The sequence below is a fragment of the Heloderma suspectum genome, chromosome 1 (assembly GCF_057233095.1).
Source record: "Heloderma suspectum isolate Gila_16-S chromosome 1, 16-S_ref, whole genome shotgun sequence".
NCBI lineage: Eukaryota > Metazoa > Chordata > Lepidosauria > Squamata > Helodermatidae > Heloderma > Heloderma suspectum.
Window position 1 is genome coordinate 100,728,501 of NC_139458.1, and position 13,866 is coordinate 100,742,366.

At 39.8% G+C, this 13,866-nt stretch overlaps 1 protein-coding gene across 3 annotated transcripts in view; it reads left to right on the forward strand.

The window, feature by feature from the left end:
- Positions 1–13,866, forward strand: part of ANO5 (anoctamin 5) — a 109,070-nt gene that overhangs the window by 80,828 nt on the left and 14,376 nt on the right. For 2 of the 3 annotated variants that reach the window (XM_084852355.1, XM_084852346.1), the window contains 8 exons: positions 2,725–2,799; positions 4,157–4,379; positions 4,974–5,143; positions 6,824–6,921; positions 7,371–7,501; positions 9,638–9,843; positions 11,367–11,548; positions 12,882–12,987. In XM_084852355.1, coding sequence (XP_084708481.1) covers positions 2,725–2,799; positions 4,157–4,379; positions 4,974–5,143; positions 6,824–6,921; positions 7,371–7,501; positions 9,638–9,843; positions 11,367–11,548; positions 12,882–12,987 — 1,191 coding nt within the window. Of the gene's footprint in view, positions 1–2,113; positions 2,192–2,724; positions 2,800–4,156; positions 4,380–4,973; positions 5,144–6,823; positions 6,922–7,370; positions 7,502–9,637; positions 9,844–11,366; positions 11,549–12,881; positions 12,988–13,866 lie in introns of all 3 variants that reach the window. The other variant, XM_084852364.1, reaches the window with a different exon arrangement.

A 13,866-nucleotide genomic window follows, 5' to 3' on the forward strand; every position in this document is an offset into this window, starting at 1 on the left:
CACTCCTCCCTTCACAGTGTGCAGCAACCAAACACGGAAGTCTCCCACTAACCATAGTTTTCTGTTTTGTCCAAATAGGGAAACTGTGGTTATATACTTCAGGACAAGCCAGGATCTTAAACCAGAGTTTGAAGTTGGTATAATCCAAATACAAATCTGTTTATTATGGTCTATGACCAGATTGAGAATACAAGATACACAAATTATATATACAGAACAGTATACCATCAATGCTAGACTAATCAAACACGTGTTAGTTGGGCTCTGAACTTAATGGCAACAGGAAAAAAAATTAGCAGCCTTTTCAGTAACTACAGGGACGATGTCAGCTAAACAAGATACATAAATGAAATTGTCTCTACCAGGCAGTTTAGATAACAGAGGCAAAATCACTTCTCTCCTAATATCCTAAGAGAAATTACAATATGGTAAGACATGTATCACAGTCTCTAAATCCCCAGATCAACAAGGACAATAAGGCTGCAAATGAAAAATCCTTGTTGACTCTCCTCTCTAACATGGCAGATGGTAAAATATGCATATGGGCCCATGTAAATGCAACTTGAAGCTTATAAACATAAATAGTTCTTAAATAATTTGACCTTTTACACTCAATTTGGAATTCAATGCCAAAAGTAGAAGGAGAACAATGGGTAGTATCCAACTGTATTATTCCAGTAGCTCAGACCACATTGTGCTAGCAGAAACTAAGTTCTGAAGCATGCTCAAGAGGACTCCAACTAAAATTCTGTCTGCGTGAGTGTGGTTCGGCAAAAGGTTGGGCATTACACTTGCACAACCGATTGTGCAACCGGTTTCACATAATTCTTGTGCAACCCATTGTGCAACTGGTGTGCATTCTGCTTGCGTAACCCATTATGCAACTGGTCATGCAATTGCTTGCACAATGGAAAGATTCAGAGGAGCACCGCTAGCACTATTTCAGTTTGCAGAATGACACCATTGGATGCTACCCACTACTTAGCTGCCAAGGATATCAAATTGCGCCATTCAGTATCATATAATTTGAACAACATAACTTCTTTTGCCTTTTTCTTACCCAGAAAAAAATCCAAATGGAGAAATACCCATTTCCATTATATTGCAGTGTACAGTCTTCATCCAGGAATCTTGTCAGATCATAGAACAGTAGAAGGGATCTGGTGAAAACAAATTTAACCCATCTACAAATGGTATATGCCAAAGCCACACATGTTTACTTACTTTTTAAAAATTTCATTTCTGTACTGCCCAATAGACAATGTTCTCTGGGCAGTTCACGTTATGGAGTTTAATTCAGTTTCAAGCCCAACACTGCATTAGCCACACACCTAGGATCCCCAAGTATTCTTCTGAGGAAAAGTGACTGAAATCACTCAACCTCACTCAATCACTCAACTTTCTGTGCCCTGTATCCAAATGGCTACCCCACTGTAAGAGCAGAGTTGTAATTCTAGCATGAATTATGGTAGAGCCGTAATTGTAGAGCCATAGCTTAGAGCATGGTAGAGCCATATGTACTAATCGACCACTCATTGAGAAATAGAATCTTTGAAGAGCTGAAAAGTTGTTATATGCCAGCAGCACGCAGAAGATCTTTGGATACTCCATTTTAAAGTATGATGAAAATGAATACCCAGATATTTATAACAATATACTTATTTCTTTATTACATTTTATACTGCCCAATACCCAAGGTTCTCTGGACAGTTCACAATTAAAACTATAAAATAGAGCTTGAAAAGGCATAATATAAAACTTTAAAAGTTTAAAAATACCATGTAAAACCAAGGTGCTTGTGCAGTTGGATTCCCATTGAGAGCTTAGGGGGTTGGTTTAAGATTGTGTCTTGTTCTGAAGCTGATAACCATCGCTTCCTAGTTTAAATGAAAGAGGAAACTATGGTTAATTGGAGCCTTCTTGATTTGATTGCCACATGCTGCAATAGGAAGACTGGTGGGACTTGACTGTCTGAATATATATGGATGATTGTCCAAATATGTGATTGTCCAGATCAGACCAAAGTTGCAGTAGTATCAAGTGCTTGCTGTACAGTGAAGTATTTTCCGTTCTTTAATTATTCCTTTTTAAACTGTCTGGTCTGATATTTTAGGAATTGGAATTGGTTAAGAGGAAGAGCATACATGACTATGGGAAACTGAGCTTGTTGTACTTTGGAATATTGTTTTGGGTAAGATAGGGTTGCACGGCCCTTGCAGCTTAGAGTGGCAACTAATTAAATGAGCCATTTCTTCAAGTGGGAATTTTTTTTAAAAAAATTAGAGCATGGAGGACAGTGTTGAAGGGAACAGTTAGTCGAGTCCAATCCAAGCATACATGTTCTTTTTGTAACACAGTTTTGGATGAGGAGTACTGAAAACTGAAAAGAGAGCTGCATCACCTCCATTCGCTCCCTTCTGTTGTTCACAAGATTCCTGAGGAAGGAAAACACAGTGGCCCTTTGGTGGCCTTGCAAATGGGCAAAGTCTTAAAAGTTCTTGGATTTTGGCTTTCCATCCATAAATATTGTTCCTTCAGTCCTCCATTCCTGTCTTTCTCCCATAAGAGGAAATGTGCCACATAATGCATTCGTTGGGGACATAAACATGGTTTTCTGGGGGTGTGTTTGCTTTCTCACAGTGGTTGAGGTTGCTTTCTGCAGTGCTCAGTATAAGAATATGACTGCGGGTGGTGAAATGTGCTGTGCTTGCTTGACTGTTTCAGGAGTTGGAACCTTATTTGCCTCTAACTAGCCAGGCTGTACGATTCTGCATCTCGGGAACGACAGTGTTGTTCTGGGTGAGCATCCTTTTGAATCATCACTTTAACACACGGAACAAGTAACTGATCACCTTTTAATCTTGAATTTTAACATGCATTCATGCTTTTGCTTTGGGTCTCTTTCTCTGTCTGCTTCTTGCTACATGGGCTTCTAACTAATTTTTTCCTATTTGTTTTCATGCTATCATGCAAAGTACACATTAAATCATATAATATATAATCCACCGCCCACTTCTGCCTTTGGCTTTTTCTTCCTTTGAATAACAGCTTGTGTATTGTCAGTAATAAAGAATTTAAAGATTTAGCCTGTGATCCTATGCCCACTTACCTGGGAGTAAGCTCCATTGAACTTAATGGGACTGACTTTTGAGTAAACATGTATAGGATAACACTGCCAGACATTTATCTGCCATTGAGTAATAAGAATAGACAGTGTAATTTGTTATTTGTAGACCAAATTGGATCTCTAACGGAAACCCCAGCATTCTCAGTTCTATGATTATGATGGGAAACTGTGTTCGAAACCAAAAACTTGGCCATATTTTGAATGAACCTGTGTTCTGAGTAGCAGTTAGCGCTTCAGAAATCCTACATTAAATTGACATTAATTTTTGCCAGAATATTTTGAGTTGCTCAAAAAACTAATTATAAAATCTACCACTATAACCACTAGTCATTTAACTTTAGCTTAATTGAGCTTAATGCTCTGGAGAAATCAGGTTGCAGATTGCATCCTCTATGTTTCAGTCAATTTAGCTTTTTAGTCAGTGGGTTACCTGCCTGTGCTTCCAGATAGAGAAAGGGTGCTGTAGTGTTGAAAAAATGAAAAGAGAACGCAATGTTGATAATAAATTGCTACTATATCTGCATAATGAATTCCCAGTTCTTGTATCTGTAACACACTATTGGTGGATTTTGTAATACCATTCCACCGGTGTGCTTTGCATGAATTTGCATGGTGTACTTGTAGTCAATCTAAACATTCAGAATAAACCAGTGTTACATCTCTGTTGGGACTATACCACTTTAGACTACATGTTTAAATGCTTCCGTGTGCTGAAACAAAGTCAGTTCTTTTTGCTTAGAAAACTAGGACATCAGGGCTAAAGGGCCTGGCCTAGTTCTCTCCCTGATGTTCCATTTGCAAAAAACGATATAGGCATATGCATTGGAGGAGTATTCAGTAACACAGCCTGCTCTTGCTTTCAGTCTGAAGTGATACAGTCTTGGCAGGGTCATGCTACACAATTATGCACAGTGTGTGTTTGGCTCTTAGAGTCTTGTATAGTCAAAAGCAGTCAACTCTGTTCCTATGAATTGCTAGTGGCTGAGTGATAAGATACCAATGTCCTTAAATCTCTGTGGTTTATCTCAGATCTCTTTGATCATAGCGAGTATGATAGCTGTGATAGTTTACCGCCTTGCAGTCTATGCTGCTTTTGCCAGATTCATGGAGAACACACAAACCTTGCAGCCCATTCGAAGTTTACTGACGCCACAACTGGCAACATCAGTCACTGCATCATGCCTGAATTTTGTCATCATTATGATACTGAATTTCTTATATGAAAGGATAGCCATCTGGATCACAGATATGGGTAGGTATGTTGCACGAAGGCTGAACTGACACGGAGGCGTTCCTGCCCCTGCAGCGCACATCCTGATTTCACTGGCAGAAGCAGAATATGTATGCGATTTTCCATCTGGCAAGTCCCCTATTTGGGGGGACAAAAAACCACTTACCTTATTATTTCTCAGGTTCATCCATTTAACAGCAAATAATGGGAGAACAAAAACAATGTAAATAACTCTAAAATAAGTACTTTCTGCAGTTAGAAAATGGAAATATTTTCATTTACCCCCAATGGATAAATAATAGAACAATAATTATATTGTATGCTGTAAGTTTAAAATAACAATTTCATGGTAAGAAGTACTATGTTAGTAGTGGTGTCACTAAGAGAAGCTATGTTTGCCTCATTATTCAATAGCTGCTGCCCTCTGCTGGTAAAAAATGTAGTTCACAGTCCTATAATCCTTTTTTTAAAATTATGCTGTCACCCCACAGTAATAGTTCTACAACACTGAAGCCAAATTTTAATTTGCCAGCCTTTGTTGTAGGCTTTATGAACTTGCATGGTGTTCATGGTACAAAGGGAATTAAATCACTGCTTATTTTGTTTACCTTGCAGAAATCCCAAGAACTCACCTTGAATATGAGAACAGGCTCACTATGAAGATGTTCCTATTTCAGTTTGTCAATTATTACTCTTCATGTTTTTACGTGGCTTTCTTCAAAGGGAAATTTGTGGGATACCCTGGTTCTTACACATACATGTTTGATCAATGGAGAAATGAAGAGGTATGTAATTTTTAAAGTGAATTAGGGAGGTAATTGCCAACCATCCGGATTTTTGTCAAGAAAACTAACATAATGTTCTGAATAAAAAGCCATCGCTTTCCAGCTGGCAAATGTCGCAAATGCTTATTTACTGAAAAGGAAATATACTGTTGAAGATCTCTTTCTACTGCAATCTCATACCTGTCTATTCAGAAGTAAGTCCCATCGTTTTCAAGAGGTCTTCCTCCCAGGTAAGTGTGAAGGATTGCAGCCTTAGAAATTCATTTCCTGCTTATTGGCTGGAAGGTGCTCCCTGCAAATTAGGATGCAGACAACCATTCACATAGGATGCAGAGTAAATTGCTGAATTCTTTGAAACGGAGTACTAGACTGGAATTTTCTGGTGCTCTGTGGAGGCTAATAGCTATATCTCTGGCTTGGGCACTGCGTCTCTGCCTTCCTGCCCAGATCGTATATTTATATTGCAATGCACTAAGGGATCGTTGTGGTAGTATTGATAAAGCCTCTGGCAGTGATTGGCTGACCTAATGGCACAGGGGAGCAGGCAGAAGGGACTCTGGATTGGAGTGGCTGTTCTGAGCCTAAGGGCACAATCCTATGCATGTTTCAACAGAGAAAAGGCCTACAACTCTCAGCATGTCCCAGCCATGCTGGTTTGGGAATGCTGGGAGCTGTGGGCCTTTTCTCTGCCTAAACATGCATAGGATTGCACCCTAAGAGTCTCTGGCTGCCAGTAGGTGAGCTACTCAGATCTTCAAAAGAGACAGGGCAAGCAGAAAGCCTAGGAAAAGAGAAGGTAGAAGTATGTACCAAGGAAGGAAGGATCAGGGGCTTTCCAAGCCAGCAGCTGTGGGGCTTAGAAAATGAGGGTTGGAACAGGTTACTTTCCTCAGTAAGAAGCCTGGAGGATGAAGGGCAAGAAGGGGCAGCCAGAAGGAAGAGACTGACAGGAGAAGGAAAACTGGGAGGCAGAATGGGCAGAGAGGAGAGGTTCACATGACCAGAAGGCAGAGATGGAGAATCACAGAATAGTAGGGTTGGAAGGAGCCTATGAAACCATCAAGTCCAGCCCCCTGCTCAGTGCAGGAATCTAAGTCAAAGCATCTCCTATTGATTTTTAATAGTCAACCAAATTTTGGCTTATAGGCTTCTAATATTTAAAGCAGGTGCTTGACTTCAATACTTCATATATGTTACTGACATTTAATTCAGCCTCCCATCCCTTGACCAAGCTCTCTAACAAATGCTTATTATCCTGATTTTTCTGGCCCAAGAGCTGGCTAACCTAGCAATGGGAAGCTTATATTTATGTCCTGCCCCTGTCTTTTCCTGGCATCCTCAGTACAGCTACAAACATTGTCCTGACTTTTGGTGGCAGCGTAGACTGTCAGCCCAACGGTGAGGTTGGAGCATATAGTGAATGTAGTAGTCAAGCTGCATCTCCTTGGCATTAATTGTGAGGTTACACTATAGCTAAACAATTCCAGAGCCAAGCACATGTGGCAGTCTTTTCTTACTTGGAGTCTTTTAGGGAGGAAGGTCTAACCAAAAATGCAAGCGACTCACTTTCCTAAGTATTTGTTTTTAAATAGTTCCTGTCTTTTTAGCGCTGTACTTTTTTCAAGTGACAAACGAATTGCATTTTGCTTTTGCTTTTCTTTTTTGCTTTTCTTTCATCAGTGTGATCCTGCAGGATGTTTGATAGAACTGACGACACAGCTTACCATTGTCATGGCTGGCAAACAAATCTGGGGTAACATCCAAGAGGCTATTGTACCGTAAGTGATACACTAATGCTGAGCCAATTGCACAGTTAAAAAATAGCCAAAATTAATTGAGTATTTGATGAGCAGCACTTCAGTTAGTTCATCTGTTAGTAAGTTCAGAGAAACAAAGTTAACCACAAGGGTCCCTGTAGAGCAGCCTTTCCAATCCATGCCTAACCCCAAATCAGAGGGCAGTGGATATGATGACACGAGTGGAGCTGGTTGACAGCCCCTGCTCTCCTGCATCATGTGATTATAGTTGCATGATTTAGAATGCCAAACTAGAGCTACCATGACCCTGTAATCTGGCCTTTTCCAGCCCTGTCATGGATGGTCTTCTTTATGGCAGAGATGTACCAGAAAAGCAACTGGTTATCATATCATATGATACACAAGTCTTTCGGTAATACTGGATCTCTGCTTCAACATGTCCATGTGATTTCTGTTGTCCCAACCCATAGGTGGATCTGGAATTGGTGGGGCCGTCGGAAAGCCAGGAGCAATCCAGAGAATTTATATAGTCGATGGGAGCAGGATCATGATCTGCAGAACTTTGGAGCGTTGGGCTTGTTCTATGAATACCTAGAAATGGGTGAGCACAAAGGATGGCTCACAAATGCATAGAGCTTACTACTTGGGTGTGGATATGCTGACACATTGCTTGCTTTTCTCCATGTAGTAGTATGGGGCTCATATGCATGCTTATGTCTCTTTGTTGAAAGACCCTGTGAACTTAGGGTGCTTCCAGACAAGGCTTTTATTGTGCAGTTTCACTGCCTCATTCATGGAATTGTATTGTATAGGGGTGGGGGTTCCAAATGAAGTCTTCAATTTGTGCCCCTCCCCTGTTTTCCTGCCACTTCTTCCATCTTTTCTTCCAGGAAAAAAAAACCCATCATGGAAGAGAAAATGGAATAGCTGCACAATGTGTTGGGATTGTTAGCGATAGGAGCTCTCAGCCTGGAAGCACCTTAAGAACATGTGAGGGATACAAATTGAAGACATCATCTGGACACACATACCTCCCATAACATTCCACGAATGAGGCACTGTGACTGCACATACACTTTTACATGCAATTGCAGCAATTCACTCCTGGGGTAAAGACCTGTCAAACCTATATGCATGATAATAAGCATGATAAGTATTGAAAAAGAATGGACTTACTGGACACCAAACATAGAAGAGCTGAATAATATCTGAAGGTAACATAAAAAATACCTTCTGCAATTTTGTTGCACTGTAAAGTTATCAGCATTTTCATATCTTGGGTCTCCAAACAGGAATAAGGTTACTTTTAACAAGCATTCAGCACAAATTGACTCTGTGTGTGATATACGCCTCTCTTAGCTGTACACAGCAGAATTCCATGTCGCACAGTGAAACTTATATCTTCTTTGCTGTCACAATGTGCAAAATACACATTTATATGTATAATACAACAAAAGATATAAAGCCAACAGTTGCCATGTTTTGATTTCACAGAGCAGCCAACAGATGGCGCATGGTAGCTAACAAGAATGCTTTTTTCTAAAATAACACTGACATGGCTACTGCATTGTGTTTTGTTCGCTTCTTTTTTAAGAAGCCAAAAGCAGAAATGAAAGCCTCCGAAAAAATAAAAATAACAGCAGTTTAAGCAAAGGTGTTATAAATGTTAAAATCTAGGTTTGCCCTCAGTCATGATCCATGGTTTAAGTAAATGCTAGCACTGCTTAACTTAACTGCAACATGCACATTTTGAGCTGGTATTCATTGGGGTGATCAGTCAGATTTGTAGGGACTTTCCATTTATGTGAAAGCACTGTAGAGTGAAACACCCATTCATTTGTACAGGAACCATACTACTGTGAAAATTTAAAACTCGGAGACAGAGATTACAATAAATAAATAGTCTTTCTCCTGTTTTTATGCCCCGTCTTATCCTCTCTGGGTGCTGTACAATATTTTTACTTGTCCCATCGTTTAGTAACCATTAGTAACACCATATTTTTCCCATTTAAAAAGTGTTCTCACCTAGTGAAACTCCCTTCTTCCCCACCAAAACCCACTTACAATTCACAGAACCAGTTAGTTCCAAGAAAGCAAAGTCCCTGTGGGCCAGGGTTGATGGTGTAGAGCAGCCTTCTGCAATTTGGCACCCTCAAGACATGTGGGACTGCAACTCTCATAATTCCCAGCCATCATGGCCATCATCATAGTCACTATTCTAATTATTGTGTAATGTGTGGTGCAGGTTCAAGACAGGGAAATAACAGAGGAAAAGGAAGGAAGTGAAGGTGAACCATAAACAATATGCAATAGTTTCAGTTACAGATGTTTGGGCTTGGTTACAAGAGTAGTTGCACTAGGGCAAGGGAACTGCTGTATTGTGCCAAAGGCTTCAAAGTGAAGGTGGGTTCACTTTTCTGCCTTAGGCTTTTTTCAGGGTACAGATCGCCAATCTCACACTGAAATTAAATCTAATCTGTTCATCTTGCAAATTCACTCTGTGTTCATTTTATTAATCAGCAACTATTTTTTTCCTGAACTAAACTCTTCTGTTTTAGCAGTCATATATGTCCTTTTCTTTAGGAATACCTGCATACTGCATTTTAATTTCCACCATCTGCTTATTCCCCCAGTTAATAAACTGTTCATGTATGCTCTGATATGCCAGTAAGAATAACTATAATTATTCTTAGATGTCATTCAAATGTTTACCTTTATTTTTCTCCTTTTCGTATAGTTATTCAGTTTGGATTTATTACTCTATTCGTGGCCTCTTTTCCTTTGGCTCCACTACTTGCTCTGATGAACAATATCTTGGAGATTCGAGTAGATTCTTGGAAGCTTACTACTCAGTATAGAAGGCCAGTGGCAGCCAAAGCCCATAGCATAGGAATTTGGCAAGAAATCTTAAATGGGATGGCTATCTTGTCTGTTGTCACAAATGTAAGTAAAAAAAAGCTGTAACAGTTTATTTCACTTCAGAAGAAGGAGATTGGAAGACAGGGCATTTCCATACTACAAACAAAGGGTTCTATCCTATGCTAGTCCTATTTAGAGTAGCCCTATTGAAATGAATAGGGCATAAGTTAGACTAACATTGGATATAACCCAAAGTGTTTTAATAATACTCAACCCTGAGTGCTCATTGGAAGGACAGATACTGAAGCTGAAGCTCAGATATTTTGGCCACCTAATGCGAAGAGGAAACTCTCTGGAAAAGACCCTGATGCTGGGAAAGACTGAAGGCAAAAGGAGAAGGGGACGGCAGAGGATGAGATGGCTAGATAGCATCACTGTTGCAATGAATATGGACTTGAGCATGCTCCGGGAGAGAGCGGAGGACAGGAAGGCCTGGTGTGCTATGGTCCATGGGGTCACGAAGAGTCGGACACGACTGAACAACAACAACAACAACCATTTTAATATTCATGTCCTACCTTAGGTAACCATGGTAATTGTAGCTCTAAGAAGTAACTATCCAGGGGTGGGCAACCTGTGGCTCTTCAGATACTCCTGAACTACAGCTCCCATCATCCCCAACCATTGATTATGCTGGCTGGGGCTGAAGTTCAACAACATCTGGAAGATTACAGATTGCCCACTGCTGGACTAATTGATGTACTCTGAGAAAATCATTTTTTTCTAAGGGAAAGCATAACAAATGTATAGCATAGGATCCTAATACGGCTAAAGTTAGTCTTGACTTATGTTCTATTAAAAACAATGAAATGAATTATCAATGTCTAAATCAAATCCCATTGCATTCTACTTTCATTAGATTTCAATGTAGAGGTTGCCATCAGCCTGCGTCCACTCTTAGCAACGTCAGTAGTTTTTACTTCAGATTAGATAGGTATAGGGTTGTACTGGCAAATTCTGACTAGAGGGAGGCTCTCCCCATGAGGCCAACATATTTTCGGTGCTAGGTTAAGACTTGCCATCAAATGCCTGGGAACAGAGGAATTTATTAGGGCTTTTAATGTCACTTGTTTTATCAGGTTTTTAGTGGTTTTAAATTGTTTTAAATTTCTGTATATTAAAGCTTTTATATTGTGTTTTTATTGGTTGTATTCTGGGTTTTAAGATCTGTGAACTGCCCAGAGAGGGATCCTGCCCCTGATCCTGGAGATAATATATAGTCATCATGACCAGCAGCCATTGAAAAGTAAAAATATCTTCCTAGTGACAAAGCAGTGAGGTGTTTTCAAATGCTGGGTTTTAAAAACATTTCAGGCTGTTTATGGCTAAGATGGGTATATGTGGGCAACCAAGCCAGTAAAATTTTTGTGGGCTCTATGCCTTGTGGACTTACTTGAAAGGCTGCTGGTATAGGCATTGTAGTTGATCCAGTTCTAAAATTATTTCTTGTCAAATTACCTTTTATTCAAAGTATAATTAGATACTTCAATCACCGGAAATATAAATAAAGGATTAACATAACACATAGTACAATTTGTTTCCTGCAGGCATTCATTGTAGCCTTCACATCTGATATGATCCCTCGATTGGTTTATTATTATGCCTATTTTACGGATTCTGATTCACCCATGACTGGGTACATTAACAACAGCCTCTCCATATTCGAAATCTCAGACTTTCCTGATAAAAACAGACCTGATGAGAACCCAGGCAACTTTATCACATGCAGGTGAGTTGTAATTAATCTCTTTTACCTTTGATATATAGGCTTCCATAATAAATGAATTCACATTCATGTATTATCACATTATAAAATGAATTTTTATTAGTTTGAGTCGTGAAATTCAAATCCTAACCTGCACTCTCCTGCCTTATTACAAGGTTTCCCCTATAGGTATCAGAATTAACATAAAGTCCTGCAACTCCCAGCATTCCCTAGCCAGCCATCTTGGCTGGTAGGGTCATGCTGGGAGTTGAAGGACTTTTTTCTGTCTAAACATACATAGGATTGCACCCTTATTCTCACATAAACTTAAAATAGTTCAGGCTAGAAGTAGATGTTAACTGATCATGGGGTTGCTACTGAGAACTGCAGTCTTATGTTGAGCCTTGCCCTGCTGCCTTTCCCAGTTATGTATAGCTAAAAGATATATGTGACATGACATAATTACAGCATGCATTCTCTCTCCATACCCCGCAGCAATCAATAATATGGGGCAGAAAAACATGAGGTGATGTCATGGCACATGTTTCTTTAACTATATGCCACTAGGGAGAGGAGGGGGAATTTGCTATGGAATTGTACTTTTCAGTGACAACACTATAGGGCAACCCAGCTAGATTTGGCCTAAGATCAAATGCACCGTCAGAACCAGTTTTTGTATCATCCAGTGAATTTTTGCAGTGCCCATATAAAAAAAAGATCCATATATAATCTGCTGTTAGGAACTGATTCAACCTCTTGTCATCTCCATGCTTACCTTTCTAACATGCCTGTCAAACCTATGCAGCTCTGGGTGCATGTGGTGGAGTGGGGATACCAATTCACAAGATTGCATGTGGTTTCCCACTCCAGGGTGCATACTCTGCATTTCTAGCAATGCCTCTGGATGGATAAATCTGTCCTAAAAATCCACCGTGAAAGTCTATGGCTTGTTCCCTTTCATTCAGAGATTTCTGTCTGCACCATTTAGGGCTTTGCTTTGAACCCATTTCTTACATCCCATCTTGTGTTACGTTTCTGTTCCCTGATTTCTGCTCCCCCATGATCCATTGTACTTTTACAGGGCTATCCAAACATCACCTTATGACAGCTGTATGGTCTGAGTACATTGCTCTGCTAGCATGTCCTCACAAGCTGCTTTTACCCTGAATGAGCAAACGAGAGACACGAACCAGTTAGATGAACCTTGTCCTTAAAATAAATAAATAAATCAAAACATTAAGATCAAGATCAAAAGTCTTCTTAAATGACAGCCATACTTGAATATAAATGCCACAGAGCTTGTAATCTGTCTGCGTTTGAACACGGCCCTTCACCTTTACGTGTTTGTATTCAACAGGTACAGGGACTATCGATATCCACCAGACCATGAGAAGAAATATGCACACACAATGCAGTTCTGGCACATTCTGGCTGCGAAGATGGCTTTTATCATTATTATGGAAGTAAGTCCTCACCTTGTCTTCTGAAATGAGTAAGCTGGAGTGTCAATGTAGAGTTACTGCAGTTTTATTGAAGGCAAGTGGGGCTCTTGTAGGTACAAAATGCTTTTAGCACATAGTGGAACTAGCTTCTCTTTTTTTAGTGAATAAAGTGCAGAAGAATGACTTGAAATCAGGGAAAACACTCACTCAACACAAGTTGTTTATGGTGGTCCAGGATCAGATATTACTTATGCATATACATCTTATAAAGGAGATGTAGAATTTCATGAGCTTAACTATAAAACCCATGGTTGTGTCACCAAGGTTGCTGTGGTGGGAACAATTACTGTAGTAGTAAATAAATGTACATTGCTAAATACCATGTAAGAGCTGATCCAAGTGCAACTGCAACCTGGGGTACCTCTTGCAGGTGGCTGAGACATCTCCTGTTTTAAGTTCTATCTGTTAGTTTAGCTCTGTGGTCTGTTTAAAAATAATAATAAAAGTAGCTTTGGTGTGTTTGTATGCTTTTAATTTCTGCCAGGAATGTCAGAGTACAGGCAAATATTTCTAGGATGCTAGAATACCAGCCAAATTTTGATATTATTTTGGGCCCAAATTCAACATGAAATTAATTGCATGAATGTGATTAATGTTCACATATTTCTGTTAAGAAAATAACACCCAAGGAGAAGTCTGAGCAGCCTTGGAACTTGGGGGTTGGGCAGGGGGAGTTACAACTCTTTCTCTTCCTGTCATGATCCCACAAAAATCCTCTCTCCAAAGCTGCTATTTTTCTTTTCAAGGGAAGCCTCCATTGGCACCAGTGGGAGCTTCCTGAGGGGATTTTTGCCTGGATTGTGACAGGGAGAGAAAGAGTTAAACTTTACCTTCCCATCT